Below are 20,921 nucleotides of genomic sequence, written 5' to 3'. Positions count from 1 at the left end.
GATTTAGAAAAAATTTTTACAGGGGCAATTTTTTTTTTAATGTAAAGATTTTTTTTAGCAAAATATGTAGGTTTTTGAATAAAACATAGAGTTTTTTGAGTAAAATTTAGAGTTTTTTTTGTGCAAAATACAAAGGTTCTGGGCATGAAGGTTTTGGTTTGAGGCAAAAAAAATTTCACCGGAAACAAAATCGAAAAAATAAACAAATTTACACTAAAAATTACAAATTCATTGGGGCGGGTGCCCACACTGCCCCTTCTTTGATCAGCCCCTGAGAAATTTTGTACACATACTACGATCAAATAAAAGTAAATTTGTGTTTTTTAGCTATATATGCCGATCATCAATCAATTACGGAGTATTAATTTATATGAATATGAATATTACTTCAAAATTGTGTAGTTTTTATTTGTTATACTTAAATCGTGCTTCTGGTGTACCTAGTGATTTTATGTTTAGAGTTAAAGTTAATTTTAGTCAAATTAAAATAAACTCATTAAATCGTTTAAAAAACAAGATTATAAAGAGAGTGGAGTTGCAAACATAATACGATTAATTCAGTAACAAACAAGAAATATATTTGCATTTTATCTTTCCTCCACGGAACATTACAAAGCATCACGTTTTCAAAATGTTTCGTTTGACTTCAATAAGTTCAACACGTTTGTGTGAACACAGTATGCACCTACTACATATTATAATATAGGGAGTAACAATTTATATATGAAAAATTATAATATAGGGAGTAACAATTTATATATGAAAAAAATTCGACTGCGCGTTGCTGCGGTTATATTCGACACACGGTCGAATTTAGATATACGTTGTTTGGTACTTAATATATCTAATAAGTTGGGTTGTTTGTTGGACGTGTATGTATATGCATGTAATATATCCCGAAATATTTAGTGTTTTTCTAACGATGTCCGTTTCGTGTATAGTTAGTCGCGTTATGTTCGTAAAATTATTTCGAGTTAAACGGTAGTATCGGAAAAATTTAACTCGCACCGAACGAGAATATAGGGCCCGTTATCTAGTGTTTTTTAACGATGCCCGTTTCGCGCGTAGTTAGTCCCGTTGTGTTCATTAGATTTTTTCGAGTGGAACGGTGTTCTCGGAAAAATTTAACTCGCACCGAGCGAGAAGATAGGGCCCGTTAAAAATTCGGGTGGAATTAGTTTCTTTTATTTTAATGAAATTGTATATTTACGTTTTTTACCCCTGAAAAAGTGTAAAGTTGAGGGGACGTTGTGTAAATTGAGCCGAAGTTGAGGGACCGTTTGTAGTGTGAACGCAAAATCAAAACGACAATCCGATAGAACTAAATCGACGAAATCTGGTGCGTGTTTTAGTTTATAGGTATAATATAATTTCGAGTTAAAATGTGGTATCAGAAAAATTTAACTCGCACCGAGCGAGAATATAGGGCCCGTTATCTACTGTTTTTTTAACGATGTCCGTTTCGCGCGTAGTTAGTCCCGTTGTGTTCATTAGATTTTTTTCGAGTTGAACGGTGGTCTCGGAAAAGTTTAACTCGCACAGAGCGAGAAGATATGGCCCGTTAAAAATTCGGGTGGAATTAGTTTATTTTATTTTAATAAAATTGTATATTTGCGTTTTTACCCCTGAAAAAGTGTAAAGTTGAGGGGCCGTTGTGTAAATTGAGCCGAAGTTGAGGGACCATTTGTAGTTTGAACGCAAACTCAAAACGACAATCCGGTAGAACTGAAACGACGAAATCTGGCGCGTGTTTTAGTTTATAGGTTTAGTATAATATAATATAATATAATTACATCATAATATCATACTCCGTAATAAATAATACTAATAATAATATTCTATATGGCATATCATGGGAGGCCCTGCGGGAGAGCAAAGTGATCGACTGTTCATGGCCCATGATTTTCAGGGGCCCAATTTTTCTACATATGCAGACATAATCATATATTTGAGAAGCAGTGAACTAGAAAAAACACAACTGAAGCATCAAAAACAAAGTACAATAGGCTCACAAACAATAATCAAAGACCCCAGAAAAATAGAACTCAAAGTCAACTAACATTCTAGCAATGCCGAAAGGGTCTTTTATAGTTTATATTATTCTTTAGAGCCAAAGGGCCTTTCAATATGTTATACGTTGTCTCGATAATTTCTATTGATCTGTATTCATAGGGGCCTTTTTTTACCTCCTCGCTCGAGGCACTGGAAAACTCAGGACCGGCCCTGTGGCATATATCAATATTAATAATAAATATATCTATGATAGTAAGTGGTATAGGTCGACTAGTGTTGAAGGTTTTGATCCTAAGAATAAAAAGAGAAGAATTAAAGAGGTTTTAAAATCAATGGCTTGTAATAGTTCGACTAGTGTACTTCTTGATAATTTGGCTTACACGGCTGCCGGTAATAGTGCGGGTCGAAGGTTTTTTTATTTGTCGAATACAAATTGTAAAGGTTTTTAAGGGGTTAGAATGTTCCTTCTAGTAAATTTCATAGGGACAGGACGAAGAAGATTGTTCCTAAAGTTGGGGTCAAAACATGATGTAAGGTAAAGAAAAAGATCGAGAAGGATAGCTTCTTTGGATTACAGGATTGTAATGATGATGATGAGGTGGGGGAAGCGATTCAAAAGTCCTTCAAAGACTCTCAAATTGATGTTGTTAAGTGGCCTTATGTGGGTTCGGGATTGAGACGTGTCATAGGTGAAGGTGGCTTTTTCGACGAATATAGGAAACATGGTTTGAAGTCTCATTTGGCGGGAAGTAATACTGGTGACGGGATTGGAATCGAGTTGATCTTTTCGTTCAAGGCTAATATGGATGGTGGTGTCGACAACAACAACATCGGAGATTGATTGGGTTTGTTTTTTGTTGTGTGTTTAAAGTGGTTAGATTTTTCTATGATTCGATTCTTGCTTATGTTTGTTAAGTGTTTGTTAGGTTCATGGCGATGCTGAGTTCTAGTTAGCGTTAGTTAGCTTTCTTCTAGGGGTCTTCTTTACTGTTTTCGAGCTCATTCGTGGCGTTTTTTGTATTCTTGTTTTCTTTATCTCTTTCTGAGATTTAGATTGGTTATAAAGTTTTAGTTTTTTTTGGCGAAAAAAAAAAAGGAAAAAAATAGTAAGTGGTGTAGATCAACAAATCCACGCCGTCCAAGCAGCTAAACAGTCGGTTTAATATCAAAATCGACGGCTCATGTCAATAGTCACCAACTCTCACTTGGTCTAAGCCACCACCACACCTCACTAAACCAGTCCCCCTTTCGCTACCACCTTCTTTCAGATCGATTATTACTTAACACAAACCAAATAAATCCTACCTAACTATACACCATGCTCTAAAACTTGTACGTATCTCTACTAATAATGAATTCCCTGTTTTTACGAGATTGTTATGAAACATGCAAATGTGTTACCTATAAAAAATATATACACAAAAAATAAATTTATTTACAGAAAAGGAAAATTAATCAAAATTTGACCAACCAAATTTTATTCTATTTAAGCCTCACTTGACACAACACAAACCTCAACAAACATCACTTCGATTCTTAATTTTCTCTCAAAAACTAAACTTCGTTTGCGAGTTATTATTATCAAATAATATTAATAAAATTAATATTATCTCTTTTTTCGGTTTCTGTTTCTAACATATATACAATTAAATTATTATTACAATGGGGAGTTTGACAGTTGAAAATGTGCAACAAAATGGTGTGGGATCGGGGTTATGTGTGAAGGGTGATCCGTTAAACTGGGGAGTGGCAGCTGAGGAGTTAACCGGAAGTCATCTTGATGAGGTGAAAAGAATGGTGGCGGAGTTTAGGAATCCGGTGGTCAGAATTGGCGGGGAGACGTTAACGGTGTCACAAGTTGCCGGAATTGCGGCGAGTGATAACGCGGCGGTGAAAGTGGAGCTATCCGAGTCAGCAAGAGCTGGAGTGAAGGCGAGTAGTGATTGGGTGATGGAGAGTATGAATAAAGGGACGGATAGTTATGGTGTTACCACCGGATTTGGTGCCACATCTCACCGGAGAACTAAGAACGGTGGTGCTCTTCAAAAGGAACTCATTAGGTATAGTAATTATAATCTTTAACTATCTAGTTTTTATTTTTCTAATCATAATAGTATATAGTAGTAATAGTAATAGTAATAGTAATGAATATTTACGGCGTACTACTAGTATTTTTAAAATTAAAATGGATATTCATTAGCTTCACCAATAAAGTAAACGAGTATTTAAAAATCTCTATTCACAGAAGAAGCATGTCGATTACTCCGTGTTAAATTGACATATGGTTGCATTAACTTGTTATAGTAGATGGTTTGGTACAAAATGTAATTCTTAGTTTTAAGTTGTGTAAGGAATACAAACATTGACTTGAAATATGATCAGTTTAAAGAGTAATTATTTATCTCATATATTAATTAATATTAATTCACATGTTTAGTTGATGAAATATACGTGCTAGAAAAGAAAGAATGCCATTTGTTTATAGGAAGAAAGTTAAATTTATAAAAAGGGGACCTTTTGTTCTTTTATACTCATCCATTAAAAAAAAAAAAATCTTTAAAAAAATCATTGAAATTATGATCGTTTCACAAAATGTTAATGTATTCTCTGAATTCAAAGGATGTTAGGTAGCAAGTTTTAAAGATAAATTATTATTATGGATGAATAAATAGGAAGTTTCATAATTTTTATGATATATTTTTTTTTTTTTTTTCTGCATAAGTAAGTTTTCAGGAAAAATAGTAGAATCGACATTTAAATTTATAAGCTATTTTCTAATTTTTCTAAATATATATAAATAATTATATTATAATATTATTTATACCTTATATTATTATAATTATAGTTATAATTATAATTATAATTATAATTATAATATAATTTATGATTTATATGTATATTATAATATAATTTTTCTAATGAAAATGAATAATAAAAGAGGAAATATAATTTTGTTGGTATGCCATTTCTGGGAGGGGGTTAGAGTTTTGCCACCTACCACCATGAAGGATGACTAGATCTGATAAGTGGCGAACGCAAGTCACATGATCTCATTCATGACACTCGGTCCCATTTAAATCAGATCTGGTCAACAATTATTTTAATTATGAGCATCAATTATTAGATAAAATACGTAAATAACAGCTAATCAGCCACAGTTAACAATGGAGTACTACCAAAAATAGTATCTGCTATTGCGGCTATTTAACTCATCTCTGCAATGCCCATTCAACTTCTAGTTCGTTAACATCTATCCATAGAGGCGTCTACAGGGGCGAACTTATGAAGGGGCGGGCCCGTCCCAGTGGACGCCGCGTCTATAGTTAGTAATAAAAGTACGAAGTATATAAATTAGTAAAACGTTTATATTTATCTTTATAAACCTGTTAAAACATGTTGTACGGTACATCTTTCAATAAAGTGGACGTAATAAAAACGATGTTTAATATATCAATGCCCTATTTATAATGACAAAATCTAATACATCAACCTACATTTTAATTTGACAGATTTTTGAACGCCGGTATCTTCGGAAATGGTACGGAATCAAGCCACACACTACCACATTCAGCAACAAGAGCTGCTATGCTAGTTAGAATCAACACGCTCCTTCAGGGTTACTCTGGCATACGATTTGAGATCTTGGAAGCCATAACTAAGTTCCTGAACACAAACGTAACTCCTTGCTTGCCTCTTCGCGGGACCATAACCGCGTCAGGTGATCTTGTCCCGTTGTCCTACATTGCGGGAATTCTCACCGGTCGCCCCAACTCAAAAGCCGTGGGTCCCAACGGAGAAATCCTCACCGCCGAAAAGGCGTTCAATCTAGCCGGTGTTGATGGTGGATTCTTTGAGTTACAACCAAAAGAAGGTCTAGCACTTGTTAATGGTACTGCCGTAGGGTCCGGAATGGCTTCCATGGTCTTATTTGATGCCAACGTGCTTGCATTGCTATCAGAAGTCTTGTCCGCTATTTTCGCTGAGGTCATGCAAGGAAAGCCCGAGTTTACGGACCACTTGACACACAAATTGAAGCATCACCCGGGCCAGATTGAGGCCGCAGCGATAATGGAATACATTTTAGATGGTAGTGATTTTGTTAAGGCTAATGCAAAGGTTCACGAGATGGACCCTTTACAAAAACCAAAACAAGATCGTTACGCTTTAAGAACATCTCCTCAATGGCTCGGTCCACAAATTGAGGTCATTCGTTCGTCTACTAAAATGATCGAACGAGAAATCAACTCGGTGAACGATAACCCTTTGATCGATGTCTCACGGAACAAGGCTTTACACGGTGGCAACTTTCAAGGGACCCCAATTGGTGTATCCATGGATAACACACGTTTGGCGATTGCTGCAATCGGGAAGCTTATGTTTGCCCAATTTTCGGAGCTTGTAAACGACTTTTACAACAACGGGTTACCGTCAAATCTATCGGGTGGAAGGAACCCTAGTTTGGATTACGGGTTTAAAGGTGGAGAAATTGCAATGGCTTCTTACTGTTCGGAACTTCAATTTCTAGCGAACCCGGTGACCAACCATGTCCAAAGTGCTGAACAGCACAACCAAGACGTGAACTCTCTCGGTTTGATTTCAGCACGTAAAACGGCTGAAGCGGTCGACATCTTAAAGCTAATGTCGTCTACGTACTTGGTAGCTCTATGCCAAGCAATCGATTTACGACACCTCGAGGAGAACTTGAAAGCTACCGTGAAGAACACCGTGAGCCATATAGCCAAAAAGGTCCTAACCACAGGCGTCAACGGTGAACTCCACCCATCGAGATTTTGCGAAAAGGACTTACTTCGAGTAGTTGACAGAGAGTATGTATTTGCATACATCGACGACCCTTGCCTAGCCACCTACCCATTAATGCAAAAGCTTCGACAAGTGCTCGTAGACCATGCATTAGTAAACGGAGAGAAAGAGACGGATGCAGCCACTTCAATATTCCAAAAGATAGCGGTTTTTGAAGAGGAATTAAAAGACCTATTACCAAAAGAAGTTGAAAGTGTAAGAATTGATTTCGATAATGGGAGCCTTGCAATACCGAACCGGATCGAAGCGTGTAGGTCTTACCCGTTGTACAGGTTTGTGAGAAAAGAACTCGGGACAGGGTATTTGACAGGGGAGAATGTTACGTCACCGGGAGAGGAGTTCGATAAGGTGTTTACAGCCATATGTAATGGTCTAGTGATTGATCCATTGTTGGAGTGTGTTGCAGGATGGAATGGTTCACCTCTTCCAATTTGTTAGTTTTGTTATGTAATTTATTGTTGTTACAAGTTCTTTGTCTAATCTATATCTATATCTATATCAGTATAAAATTGTAACACTGTTGTTTCATATATTGAACATACTTTTTACCAATACTGAAAGTTGAACGTCTGATAAGAAGACAAAGATGCATACGGAGTACAATTTTGATGGGTTACCTCTTCCAATTTGTTAGTTTTGTCATGTTAATTTATTATTTTTACAAATTCTTTTGTCTAATTTTAACCAATATAAAATTGTATCATTGTTGTTTCATATATTGAAAATACTCTCTTTACTAAAAGTTTAATATCTGATGAGAAGACAGTTACATACATTTTGACTTAGAAAACAGAAGTCAAAAAGGTCGTTCGTGTTCTGTTATCCCTAACATGATTAATTTATCATATACTCGTACTAATATTGCCTTTCTTTCCATATAAAAATTCAAATTCAATTCAATTAAGCATCAACCATCGAGTGAGTCCTTTTAATCAACCCTAACAACCATTAAACCAAACGCTAAACAGACAACATTAAAAACCATTGAATAGTCAAACACCCGCGACATCACACATCTTGAACCCAGAGCTTCACCAGAAAATTAAATGTTGAATATCCGATGATGGTGTGAACTTGTAACCATCCGATGAAACTGGATCACCCTTCACAAACAATTGACAATGGCACAAAAGACAATCAAACGCTCATCTATGAACTCCACGAATCTAGATCTTCATCAGAAAGTAAATCGCCTAAAATGATAGTCCAAATGCGACCGACGAAGCAAACCAATAGAATCGTCAAAACCACCTCACTCTGTCAAACCACCGACCAAACACAACTGAATATCCTAAACCAAATTAGCAAGACCGTAGACTACCTGCAAACCACAAACTAAATCTAAACTAGGAAGTCACCCAAAACTACAACCAAATCCTCAGTCCCAAAACCACAACAGTAACAACAAATCAATTCAAGCAGAAAACAAATAACTCATGGTACAAAAGATGTGATTCGTAACTACAAAACTATAAAGTAAAATAAAACTTCCCTGAAGATCTTTATTTACACCTTTAAAACCAGTATATTAAAAGTCGAAGTACACCATGAAAGCCACTGCCCCACAAACATAAAAGAAGCAAAGTACAAAAGTACAAAACATATTGCATGCACATGTAATTAAGGTTTATATTTATTTTAGAAATTCAAGGTTTATATGCATATATCCAACACAAATATCCAACTTTGACCAACACAAAAACAAACATCAACTCCAAAACAAACAGCATGTCAGCAACTTAACTCTTGTTATTGTGTATATTCTCATTTTCTAAGTTTCAAGTACCACACTTTCCTTGGCATTTTTGTCACCAACTAAACAGAATCCAAACAGAATGTATAATCAACAGTTAAACTTCCCTCTCAATTTAAGTGTGGGAAATGATAAAGTAGAAGTAACAAATATATTCAAAGAAATTGTGATTTTAGACACTTCATATATTCAAATTTTGACACAACATAGAAAAACACTAAATCCTTACTAAACATACAAATGATAGCAGTCAAAATTAACATCAAGATACAATGATCAAGATTAAATAACGGTAAACAAGGATGTAGATGTATGAGAACTTACAAAATCATAATAAGAATAATACTTTGAATGTGCATACAAAATACAACCACAAAGAGATATCAAAGAGTACAGCACATATAAGAACATACATGTTCATATAACTTTACCAAAAATACACAGATCATACAAGAGAGCATTTGCAGTATATCACAAACCAAAGACAAGAGATAATTTTTTTATGGACATTGAATCCACTATCAAAAGAATAAGACAAGATGTTAGATAACAGATACTAATCAACATCAATGAAGACATGTTATTAAATAATAGACTAGAAATCTAGATCCAAAACGAATAAGACATGTTATTAAATGACATATAAGTCACCAATAACAATAAGAAGAAGGATAGAACACACTAGGAATATATATATTAATAACTTTTTATAAGCACTTTCATAATATACAAGAAAGCATAGACAAGAATCAAAAGGTTCCAAACAAAATAGAACAAATACGTCACAAAAAACACACTTTAACACTCAAAGACATGACCTGGTTAAGAACTCAGATCCCACGATCCAATAAAACATCTAAACAATAACATATTCTAATTAAGAAAGCATGTAAAAAAATATGACAACTCGGCCAAAACATATATTCTATATTCACAATCCCTTTAAACCATCAAATTCGAAAACCTTAATTAATATTGAAATAATAAAAGGTTTCTAATCATTATCCACACATAAGTTTCCTTTAATAATAGTATTAAAGGAGCAAGTCACCTTAATCAAAAACGAAAAAAAAGAAGGGGGAGAAATAAAACTTTATTTCCATTCAATATCTTATAATGAATAAAAGTACACTCCGGTATTAAATTGTAAATTACACAATCTTATCTTGATGGTGTAGGATTTTGACTTGTTATCTTACGCTTTCAGTTTGTCTTCAAGGTCTCTAACTTGTTTTCGATAGTTAGAAGTTTATGCATTGACACTTTGTAAAAGTATATGTAAGTACTAGGTTGGAAGATGAATTATCCAAAGATCTCTTGTTGGGATTGTTCTCGTTCTATGAACTTTTTTTATATCATATTAACAAGTTGTCATTTACAGAACATATTTGGAACAATTCACCTTCCACTCAAGTGCTTGCATATAATTTTACAAGGTTCCACTGCATTAACTAACTTGAAACTATCGGAAACAGGTTTGTGACCTTGAATACAAATAGAAAGCGCAAGACAACGAGTCAAAATCGACCCTTCAAGACAAGCTTGTGTAATTTACAATTTAATAGCACAGTGTACTTTTATTCATATTAAGATTTAAGATTGAGAATGGAAATAAAGATTTATCTTTCCCCCCCTTTTTTCGTTTTTAGATTAAGAAACTTGAAATGAAACTTGTTGACATAAGTCTGGGATTATGATTATAATCCTTGTATCATGTCAATATTACTTGAAGTTTTCGAATTTGATGATTTAAAAGGATTTTGAATATAGAATATATATTTTGGCTAAGTTGTCATCTCATATGTTTGACATGTTTGATCCGTGGAGATAGAACACAACCTAAATTGTGGGGTCTTTGTCGTTTCCTAATACAACCCTTTCCTATTTATATGAGTTTTGATTGCTACAGTTACTACTCACATGGGTCGATTTTTTATTCATGACAAATCAGGTTGGTCATTGTTCTCTAATACAAAATTTCAACTTGATGCATATTCACCATGATTCAGCTGATAAGGATAATGATAGTTATGTTGATCTTTTCAGTGAAGAGACCGAAGAGGAAAAGAAGGTTGTTTGGGATCGGCTGCGTTAAAGGCAACTTAAAAGAAGAAAGAATGTGAGGTTACCATCACTTCGTTATTCAATCAAGTTTTTAGAAAAATAGCAGCCTCTTAAATAATGCGAGTAACTAGATTTCTCGTTTATGCTATAGTCATGAAATTTTCTTCTAGTTCTTTGTTGACATTCGAATTTGTTTGTAATTATGCTTGTAATTATACATTATCAGCTGACAAGTCTTCCGCTTTGATAGATGTGAAGCCATGGGATGATAAGACAGATATGAAAAAGCTTGAGGAGGTTGTTAGAAGCGTTCACCTTGATGGTTTGTTGTGGGATGCATGTATGTGTTCTCTTAATCGATTGTATTTTATAAGTTATGTGCTATTTGTAAGAACATGTGAATGTGTGACTATTTAACACTTACATTTATTTAGCAATATTATATATTATTTTCATGATTGCAGCAAAAGTGGTACAAGTTAGGTATGGAATCAAGAAGCTCCAGATCACGAAGACCATCGTCAATGACTTAGTATCTGTTGACACACTCATTGAAGAGCGACTTTGTGTGGAACTAATTAACGAGTATGTTCAAAGCTGCGACATTGTTGCCTTCAACAAGATATGTAAGTTCATTCTAGATATTGGTTTAAATGATTTTTTTTTTCCTCCATTTCTTTTTAACTCCACACCATTGACACAATGCATTCTTTTTCATTTATTGATCATTGTTTTTTGTGTTGTTTATTGTGTTTTGTGATCTTGCAGTTTTATCAACTTCGACTGGCTTGATGCTATGGTGCACAACGGTGGTTGTGATTATGTTTTGTTATCGTTTATCTATGCCCCAATGCAAAGATATCTTTCGAATTTACAGTTCCAGTTTTGATTATGCATTCTTAATGTATATATTAGGTGACTTTGAATTTTTGTTCAGTTGCATTTTTTCATTTGAGCAGACTTAAATTGGAAAATTCTTTATTTTAATATTGCTCTACATTTTAGAATGTTATTATTAAGAAACTTAGAAAACTGATGGTAGCAAACTTTGGATGAAAACTAAAGGTAGCAAATTCAATTTGTTTGAATTGTTACATGCAAGTTGCACTAAAAACCTTCAGATATTCAACAAAACACAATCTATATGCCACCATGTAGTATAGAATATTTTGAAGTAACATATTTTGGAGTTGTTAGAGAAAGATAAAATATACATAACTAAAAATTTGAAGCACAATTGGATTACCAAAAAATTACCGGAGATTTATCAGCGAAAGACGTATTTCAGAGAAAACATGAACGAGAACACCAATGTTAGCATGGTAACGCCTATTTCTTCAACCTGGGATTTCAAAATAAAACCAATTTATAGTTTTATACCATATCTTTCCTGCTCTGGAATGTTCTTCTTTCAAAAAACAACATCAACAACAACAAAACTCAATTCAAAAAGTGAGATATGAGGAGGTAACATGTAGACAATCCATCCAGAGTGAAACAATATGGATAGAGACATTACTTCCGAACAGACCTCTGGCCAACAAGTACGTTAAAAATCAAAAAATAATAATAATAATAATAATAATAATAATAATAAATAAAATAAAAAAAAGTGTTAGACGCCTAGAATCAAATTTACATGAGTATTAAACCTGCCTGAAGTCAAGTCGCGTTTTCTGTTGAGTCAATTAATAGAGCCAATTCTTTCAAAAAACACAATATCCCAAAAATCCAGGTGGAAACCCTAACCATAATTTTCAAAATTAGGGCTTTTCTGAATTGATCGGTTGTTGGAATTGTGAGGACTCTAAATTATCAAGAACCCTCAACCGATCGAGAGCCTAACGCTCTGTAAAGAAGAATGATGATAACACCCAAATAAAGAAGGATCTATCGTAAACAGATACGATCAAATGAAAATTATGTTCAGGAACTCAAACTCAATAATCTGGAAGAATACACACAAAATAAAGCTCTACAACACTCTTATCACTCTACAGATATATAGTTAAATGTTCAACAAAACAAGGAACAATCTCACAAGCTCCCATATGGCTGGCACTCATGAGAGAGAGATGAACTGCAGAATATATATGATCCTGTAATATGTTATGCTCAAATATCACACGATATACTTGTGTACAAGGCTGCAAAATTCGCTATTCGGGAATTAATCGGTCGGAACTTTGAAAGGATTAATCGGTATATACTGTGTATATTTAAATATTAAATTTTAAAAATTATATGTGTAACTATAGAAAAAAACCATAAATATAAAGATAATTTTGAACATAATTGTCTAAAATTGTTCATTTTGCTTCAAAACTATACAATTCTAGTTTAAATTCATGTTAAAATGTTAACCATTTTTTACTTTGATTGACTTTGATTACCAAATGCGATATTGAGCCATCAATTAATGTTGACCGTTTAATTAAACGGATTTTTAGAAAACGAAACGGATTGCTCCTAAAAATGATTAATCGGGGATTAATAATCGGGTTTTTTACAACACTGCTTGTGTATATTATATTTACAAAATGGACTTTCAGCTTCACCAATATACAAAAAAGGCCCTTACAAGCTTTCTGACTTTACTCTAATGTCCCTGAATTTGTCTAAGGATTTTTCTAATTTTTTTTATGTGTTACAACTTACAATAGGGAGGTAATACTCACACACTAAAAATTGATTCATACACATAAACTTAATATAATACCCTTAATTTATAATTATAGAGGTTCAACTCTCTAAATAAACTTAGGGATATAACTGTAAATTTTGTGATAAAAAGTGTGTATGAATCAAAAATGGGTGTGTGAGTATTACCTCCCGTTACAATAAGACTGCGATTTCAAAGTCGAATTGTGCACTTTTTGATGAAAAAGTAGATTTTTGACTGTGACTGTATTTGACCTTAGTTAACCTAAAAGGTCAAATTTTTGCGTCAGATAATTGATAAAAGGTGATGTGGTAAAATATGATTGAAAATTAAAAATTATGTGGGAAAAAAATAAATTAAGTACAATATAAATTGTGAACACATGTGGTTCGCTAGATCTACAATCACGCTCATTCAACAATCCGTCAATTAATCAACTGACGCCATCATCCTTCAACTTTTGACGTGGGTTAATGGCGTCAACTTCCGTCAAAAAGTGACATCATTTAATGCTGGATTAGAACCAGTCTAAGAATATATTGTATATTTGTCATTTAGTAGTAATAGTAAAGTAGTTGTTTCCTTTGGTTGGTGCAACTAACCTACGATTTGGATACAAGACATGTTTGCCTAACTTGTTTTATGGTTGAACTTTTGCCTAATTGTACACTTTGGTAATAAGCACCATTACTAGATGTAGAAATGGATTTAATAGAGCAAAATAAGGTTTCATATCTCTTGCATTAACGTTAATGGTTACTCGATAATAATAAGCTAATAGCATCTCTTTACACCAAGTTACATAATCTTGCAAAAACAACCAACTCAACAAGACTCAAAAACACAACACAGATCGTCGATTCCTTGGCGTCATAGCACACCGAACAACTGCAAGAAACGTGTCCTCATTGCATGGTATATAGAATCTAGAATCATTGGTAAATCCATATTCATCTCGAGCTTCATCCAACAATGCGCTGAATAAAGGGTGTTTTAGTAATTTCACCTTGATCACAAACCTCCTCTGGTTTTCACCAACATACACCACCAAATGACCCTTTGGGACATCATTCGGAATGAAACTTTCCTTCCTTTTTTCATGCATGAAAGATGACGCCCATCTGAATGCCCATTGCCAGCACTTATCGCAATCGGCAGATGAAAGTAAGACTCTATTATTCATCTTTTTACACTTCTTTAACCATGCTTTTAATATATTTCCTCTCATCATCATTACATATATGTATATCAGTATATGTATATGTATATGTATATTAATCGATGCTCAATTGTGTGTTGATGGTGACAAATGAAGCTATAGATTTATATTTATATGTGTAGAAAAATATAGGTTGAAGTTAGTATGCTACTTGTTCACTGGTTTTCTATAGAACTGTGAAGTTAGATTTTGGTGTGATGGGCTTAGTTTAGTATTTATATATAATATAATATAATATACATACATGAATTCGAAACTGTACGAACAAGTATATTTCAAATCATTAAAAGGATCTTTATCAACATGCATATTTTACAATATCTTCAAACCGAATACGTGTCCCTATCACACTTTAACCCATGCCCCTTAATATCATCTGTATCATCTTGACCCGTTACAAGTCCAGTACTTTGACACGTAATTAACAAAAAGATTCAATGATTTTGGGAGTCATTTAGCTATTCCAAACATAATTAGGATACTGATTTTGAGTTGCCACCTACATAAATCATTTTATAAATCACTCTAAACAACCATATATCTATGCCATTATCTGGTTTAATTGGATTAATGTTCCTGTAAGACCAATATTTAGGCTGTAAAGTGAACCAGCCAGGGTATGGGGGTTGTTAAATGATGTGAGCCCAGGACAGTGTGGGTTACAGAATTTTTGAAAATGATTGAGCATATTGGGTGGGCGATTCCGACCCGTTAAGGATTACAATACATAGATACAAGTTATATGATACAATACAATTTGTTTTGATAAATTACAATCAGTAATAGTGAGGAGTTGGTAATGGGTCATTGACTAACATACCATAATCTATGTAACAGACTGGAACCCGGGCTAGTTGTAAGTTGCCTATTTTGCCCTTAGGGTTTGTGCTTAGTCTTAAGTGCTTTTATTTTATTATTTTATTAGTGTTTTATTATATTTGTATTGTGACAAGGGTCCTAGAACTTGTTTATTTTATTTGGACCTCGTTTGGGTTAACTAATCTTGTGCAAAAGATATCAGATAACTGGTAAATACCCGTGTGTGATGGGGTATTGTGTTTTAACACAAATATAAGCTGGTGACCACGTCCTTTCTTGAAGTTTCTTTAATTTCCTTTTTCTCTCTCACTATACCTAACTTCACCATCTTCATCTCAAACCCTAATCACTCAATCTCGATTTGGTTCTTGAATTGAGTCAAGAAACTGATTCCTTGTGTTGTTGTGAGTCTATCAAGGTAAGATTTGTCAAATTTCATGTCCAAATCAGTGTGTAAATTGAGTTTGAAGGTAAGTTTTGTTAAAAGTGATTTTTGGGTCAAAAGTGCTTAAATTGATGTTGTTTGAGCGTAAATTTTGTGGGTTTATGTCTCAAAACGTTTTGTTATAAAAGATGTGTTCGGTTTTGGGGTCTTATACGAGTCCTAGGTCGAGATTTGGTGGTTTGAGCTTAAAACCCGTCATTTTACTGCTGCTGCAGCTGATGAACTACCCTCGGCCGATGGTCTTGGACCATCGCCCGATTGTGGGTGTCGAATGGCCGATGGACTGGACCATCGCCCGATGGTGTATGACCTTAGACCAGCGGATGTAATTTTGTCGATCGCCCGATAGGGGGAGAACATCGCCCAATGGTGTGTTGACGATCGGCCGATGGAAGAGACCATAGGGCGATGGTCTTTTGCAGTAAATATTTTACTAAGTGTTGAATTATAGCTGTTATGCTGTCTGCGTATTTTATGATTTTCAGAATGTAAATTTTAAAAATGCATAAGTGTTAAGCCTGAATTTTTAGCCAACACTTTTTTACAGATTTGCTGTAATGTGCTGTCAGTGTGTCTAATTTTGATTGGAACACTATTCTAACTTGGTTTTTGTTGTTCTCATGAGATAAGAACAAGGAAGAAGCTCAAAATTAATAACTGAGCAGTTGCTGGTAATTGATGAGTGGGTCTATCTCCGGATAGAGTTTTAGTAGCATAACTTGCTACTGTGGTTGACTCTTTTAACATGCATAGTGTAGGGATGTCGTGTTAGAATAATATAGAATGCCTGATGTTGTGTGTAAATTATGTGTACACTGTATGAATGACACCAGTCGGGCCTAGAGAGACTTAGAACTCGAGACCGTGCCTAGGAGAGGTTAGAGTCCGTATGAGGTCAACCGTGCCTAGGGTAGGTTGGGTCCATAGGCTACTGATTGTGGAGTATAGTGTGAACGATGCATCCCCTGCATCTGGATAACTATACTGTGAATTGAGTAGCAGGGACTATCGGTAGACTCAAGCCCGATCAGCTGAGAGTCGTGCGCTCGTACACGCCGCCGATCCTCGTATTATCTTATTGAATGCTAGTTGGTAGTTAGTATGTGTTGTTGTTAGTATATAGCTTGTGTGTGGCTTAAGCTATATCTGTTAGATAGATTCCATTCACTTAGCGGTGCGCTAATCCCCCACATTTTTCCTTGCAGGTTTGAAAGGACCCGTTCATATACATTATAAACGATTCACAATAGTTGATTTCATTGCGAGGTACTTGACCTATATATGATACATTTTACAAACATTGCATTCGTTTTTAAAAGACAAACTTTTATTTACATCGAAAGTTGACGGCATGCATACCCTTTCATAATATATCCATCTATAATTGACTTAATAATAATAATCTTGATGAACTCGACGACTCGAATGCAACATCTTTTGAAATATGTCATGAATGACTCCAAGAAATGTCTCTAATATGAGCTAATGCACAGCGGAAGATTTCTTTCATACCTGAGAATAAACATGCTTTCAAGTGTCAACCAAAAGGTTGGTGAGTTCATAGGTTTATCATAAAACAATAAAATTCACCATTTTGATAGACCACAAGATTTAAATGCTGCATGGTACAAATGGACCCGAATCCTATACACACCTGTAATGTACATGCGATATCTTTTAAATACATTACACCTTTCTCGTGTACGAAATCATCTTTCATAAATCTTAGTAACCGTACACATATCTCGTGCACAAAAATAACATACACATAACCTGTGTATAAAATTATTCTCTCGATACAGAACATTCACTTTTCATTTCTTTCATAGCTTGGCTTGGTAACCGACCTTAACATATAATGCGCATAATAATATCCCCAAAACAGAACATCTCGTCTGTATAATAATCCTATAAACTTCGAAGTGCTAAACACCACGCCTACTAGCCCTTCCGTCTAGTGAACATTCTGGGTGGGGGTGTTAAACCCGGTAGCTACCTTTAGGATTCGCGTCAATTAGGCGTGCACTAATTCTCAAAATTAGTGATGTTCCCTAATTCTTAGGTTACCAAGCAATAATAATCAGGGGAAAAATATTCATATCAATTGTGGCAATTATCACGTCCACATAATTCAATGGTGGCAATTATCACGTCCACATAATTCATTTGAGGAATGTTTTGCTTGTGTCTATCTCGTCAAATATTTATAAAAGTATTTCATGTATTCGCAGTTCAAAATGTATTTCAAAAGCATTTAATAAAGCAGTTGTAAAAGTAGCGCATGTATTCTCAGTCCCAAAAATGTAAAGAGTAAAAGGGAATCAAATGAACTCACAATACGATATTTTGTAGTAAAAATATGCATATGACGGAACTGAACAAATGTAGGGTTGGCCTCGGATTTACGAATCTATATCATTTGTATATATATATTAACATTTATACTTGTAATCGAACAACTAAATTTACATATAATTAGTGATATAATTGTTGTTTTAGTAAGTTATATATTTTTATCAATAAGTAATTTAATTATTTCTATTTTGTGTACTTTAACTAAATAATTAGTATTTATTTTTAAACGTCAATATAGATATGTTATATGTACTAACTATAGTGTTATATAACTAAAAATCATTTGATAACATAATATAAATGATAATAAATAAAAAGTTATATTATTTTATAATAATAATATTAGTAAATATACTTAATAATGATAATAATAATAATAAGTATGCTAATAATACTTTTAATGATAATAATTTTAGTAGAAATATTGTTAGTACTAATAATAATAGTTTTAATGATAATAATACTTATAATAGTAATGAAAACGATAATTTTAAGTAAAATACCTTTGTTAAAATATATAATTTAAAAATGATATTACTAGTACTAATGTTAATAATAATAATAACAATGATATTAATATTTATATAATAATAGTAACATATTAATAATACTTTGTATTATGATAGTAAAACTAATGAAATTCTTAACAATAATAATACTAACTAATAACAACAACAACAACAACAACAATAATAATAATAATAATAATAATAATAATAATAATAATAATAATAATAATAATAATAATAATAATAATAATAATAATAATAATAATAATAATAATAATAATAATAATAATAATAATAATAATAATAATAATAATAATAATTTTTAATATGAAAACTACCTCAAAAGAAGCCTTAAAAAGAAAACTGTCGTGAACGGGACTCGAACCTGAGACCCCTCGTTCCTACAACCAACACCCAACCATTCATCTGTTATAATTTTTCTGAGTTTAATTCATTTTAAATGCTTATAACCCGCCATCTGTTCTTCATCTTCTTTCGGCCCAAAATTCACAAAATGGAATACAGCCCACCAAAGAATGTGAGTTGGATCTCGGCCCAACTGCGACCTGATCCATCAACCTTCAATTGGCCCAACATGTATTTTCCATCCCACTAAACAAAATAGCCCACTAGAGAGAAAATACCCAGCCCGTTTAACAGTTTTTAAGAAAAAGGGGTGTCGGTATTTTAGTCTCGATATAGATACAGTAACAATCAAATTGCAGCAAACAAACCCGACAGAATTATTGTTTATTGTTCCAGCTCACCATATTAATAATGATCGAAAATTGTAAGTGGGATAGAAAAAGTCTTTATCAATACTTTATCATCATTCAAATTCTCGCTATCATGTAATCATCTTTATCCTTCTTCGTGTTTAAACTTCCAATAGAAACAGTGATAGCAGCAATTATTGGTTCACGTATTGAACTATTACAGCAGTAATAGCAGCTACAGATCGCTAGTCGACTTGTTTGGACAGACAGGAAAAATAGACGGCAGCAACACAGTGGTTTCGATGGAGAGGGTGACGGTGAAGGATGGGAGTGGTGGTGATTACAGGCTGTACAGCAGTAGCAACAGAAGTGGGTTGCAGGTTTGGTTCGTAACAGTGACCAACAACAAAACAATTTCGATTCATCTTCATCGTTTCCTCATCATCTTCTATTATTTCCTATTCATTATCATTCTCAATAATAACATCATATCATCGTGTTTGAATCGATCAGAAATAAAAGAGATAGGAATTGAAAAGTATTCGTAGGGTTTATATTAGTTTTATTGGGTGGGTTTACTTGGTTTGATATTCGACAAAAACAGATGCATTCGATGCAGTTACAGCAGCCTGTTGTAGTAACAAAAGTGATCGAGTAATAGGTAGCTTTTTCGGTTTAAAACATGATTACAAACATAGCAGTTCATATGGTTTTGTGGTGGTTGTCGATTGTTATAAAAACAGAAAGTAATTGAGTAAGTGGTGTTGTATGGTGGTTGTATGGATAGTGTTTCATGGTGATGAGGTTAAATGGTGGTTTGATCATGGTGTAGTTGTGGTGGTGGCGATGGTAATCGTCTAGGAAAAAGCTAAGGTAATGTTCTTGGTTGATGTTGAGTAGGATTGAGACTAGGATATGGGTTAGTGATGAACCAATTAATGTATGTATATGTATATTCATGGTGAGGGATGATGGTATTTTAAATGGCATTGTGGTGGTTGAGTTATGTACAATAATAATCGAATCATTAGATGCAGTAAATCCTTTTGTTTGTATTCTGAGTTGATTCGGACGTTTAACAAATTGGAGACAGGATCAATTCAATCAAAGACTAAATAACCAAAAATTTAAGCTGTAAAGGTGATTAGATTTGTATAGTTGAAAATGATACGTAACAGATTGGGGATAGAAACAAAGCATGATACAGTTTGATGATTATCTTGAACTGATTTGGATTCAAGCATAAGACTTTATACCATTTTTATTAACATTTACTAATTATAATTATATTTACAATAATTTAAATACAAATAATAATAATATCAATAATAATTAATAATAATAATAGTAATACTAATAATAAGTTATAATAATAATAATAATTTTGGTGATGTTATGATATATGAAGTAAAAGTCAAATATGGATGATAATTCTGTTTACATACGCATGCAGAGGAATAGTTATTTGCATAGTAAAATTATGAATTATTGATTACTATTTCACCTACTCTATAATTGAAGATGAAAATGAGTAATGTACAGTTA

At 33.5% G+C, this 20,921-nt stretch overlaps 2 protein-coding genes and 1 long non-coding RNA gene across 3 annotated transcripts; 1 reads left to right on the top strand and 2 right to left on the bottom strand.

The window, feature by feature from the left end:
• The first annotated feature begins 3,551 nt into the window (after nucleotides 1-3,551).
• On the top strand, nucleotides 3,552-7,513 carry LOC139896056 (phenylalanine ammonia-lyase-like). Its single transcript, XM_071878633.1, has 2 exons — nucleotides 3,552-4,073; nucleotides 5,523-7,513. The coding sequence occupies exons 1-2, from the start codon at nucleotides 3,676-3,678 to the stop codon at nucleotides 7,270-7,272; spliced, it is 2,148 nt and encodes a 715-aa protein (XP_071734734.1). The 5' UTR covers nucleotides 3,552-3,675; the 3' UTR covers nucleotides 7,273-7,513.
• A 131-nt stretch (nucleotides 7,514-7,644) lies between these two features.
• LOC139896055 (uncharacterized) lies at nucleotides 7,645-12,722 on the bottom strand. Its single transcript, XR_011776119.1, has 3 exons — nucleotides 12,308-12,722; nucleotides 11,909-11,993; nucleotides 7,645-8,155 (listed from the first exon to the last, which is right to left on the bottom strand). It is a non-coding gene; the product is annotated as an uncharacterized lncRNA (long non-coding RNA).
• A 1,426-nt stretch (nucleotides 12,723-14,148) lies between these two features.
• LOC139899943 (auxin-induced protein 15A-like) lies at nucleotides 14,149-14,496 on the bottom strand. Its single transcript, XM_071882767.1, has one exon. The coding sequence runs from the start codon at nucleotides 14,494-14,496 to the stop codon at nucleotides 14,149-14,151; it is 348 nt and encodes a 115-aa protein (XP_071738868.1).
• Between the last annotated feature and the right edge of the window lie 6,425 nt (nucleotides 14,497-20,921).

Source organism: Rutidosis leptorrhynchoides, chromosome 3, assembly GCF_046630445.1.
Source record: "Rutidosis leptorrhynchoides isolate AG116_Rl617_1_P2 chromosome 3, CSIRO_AGI_Rlap_v1, whole genome shotgun sequence".
Taxonomy (NCBI): Eukaryota; Viridiplantae; Streptophyta; class Magnoliopsida; order Asterales; family Asteraceae; genus Rutidosis; species Rutidosis leptorrhynchoides.
The sequence above is the reverse complement of the archived record's forward strand: the minus strand, read 5'-3'. Positions and strand labels throughout refer to the sequence as shown.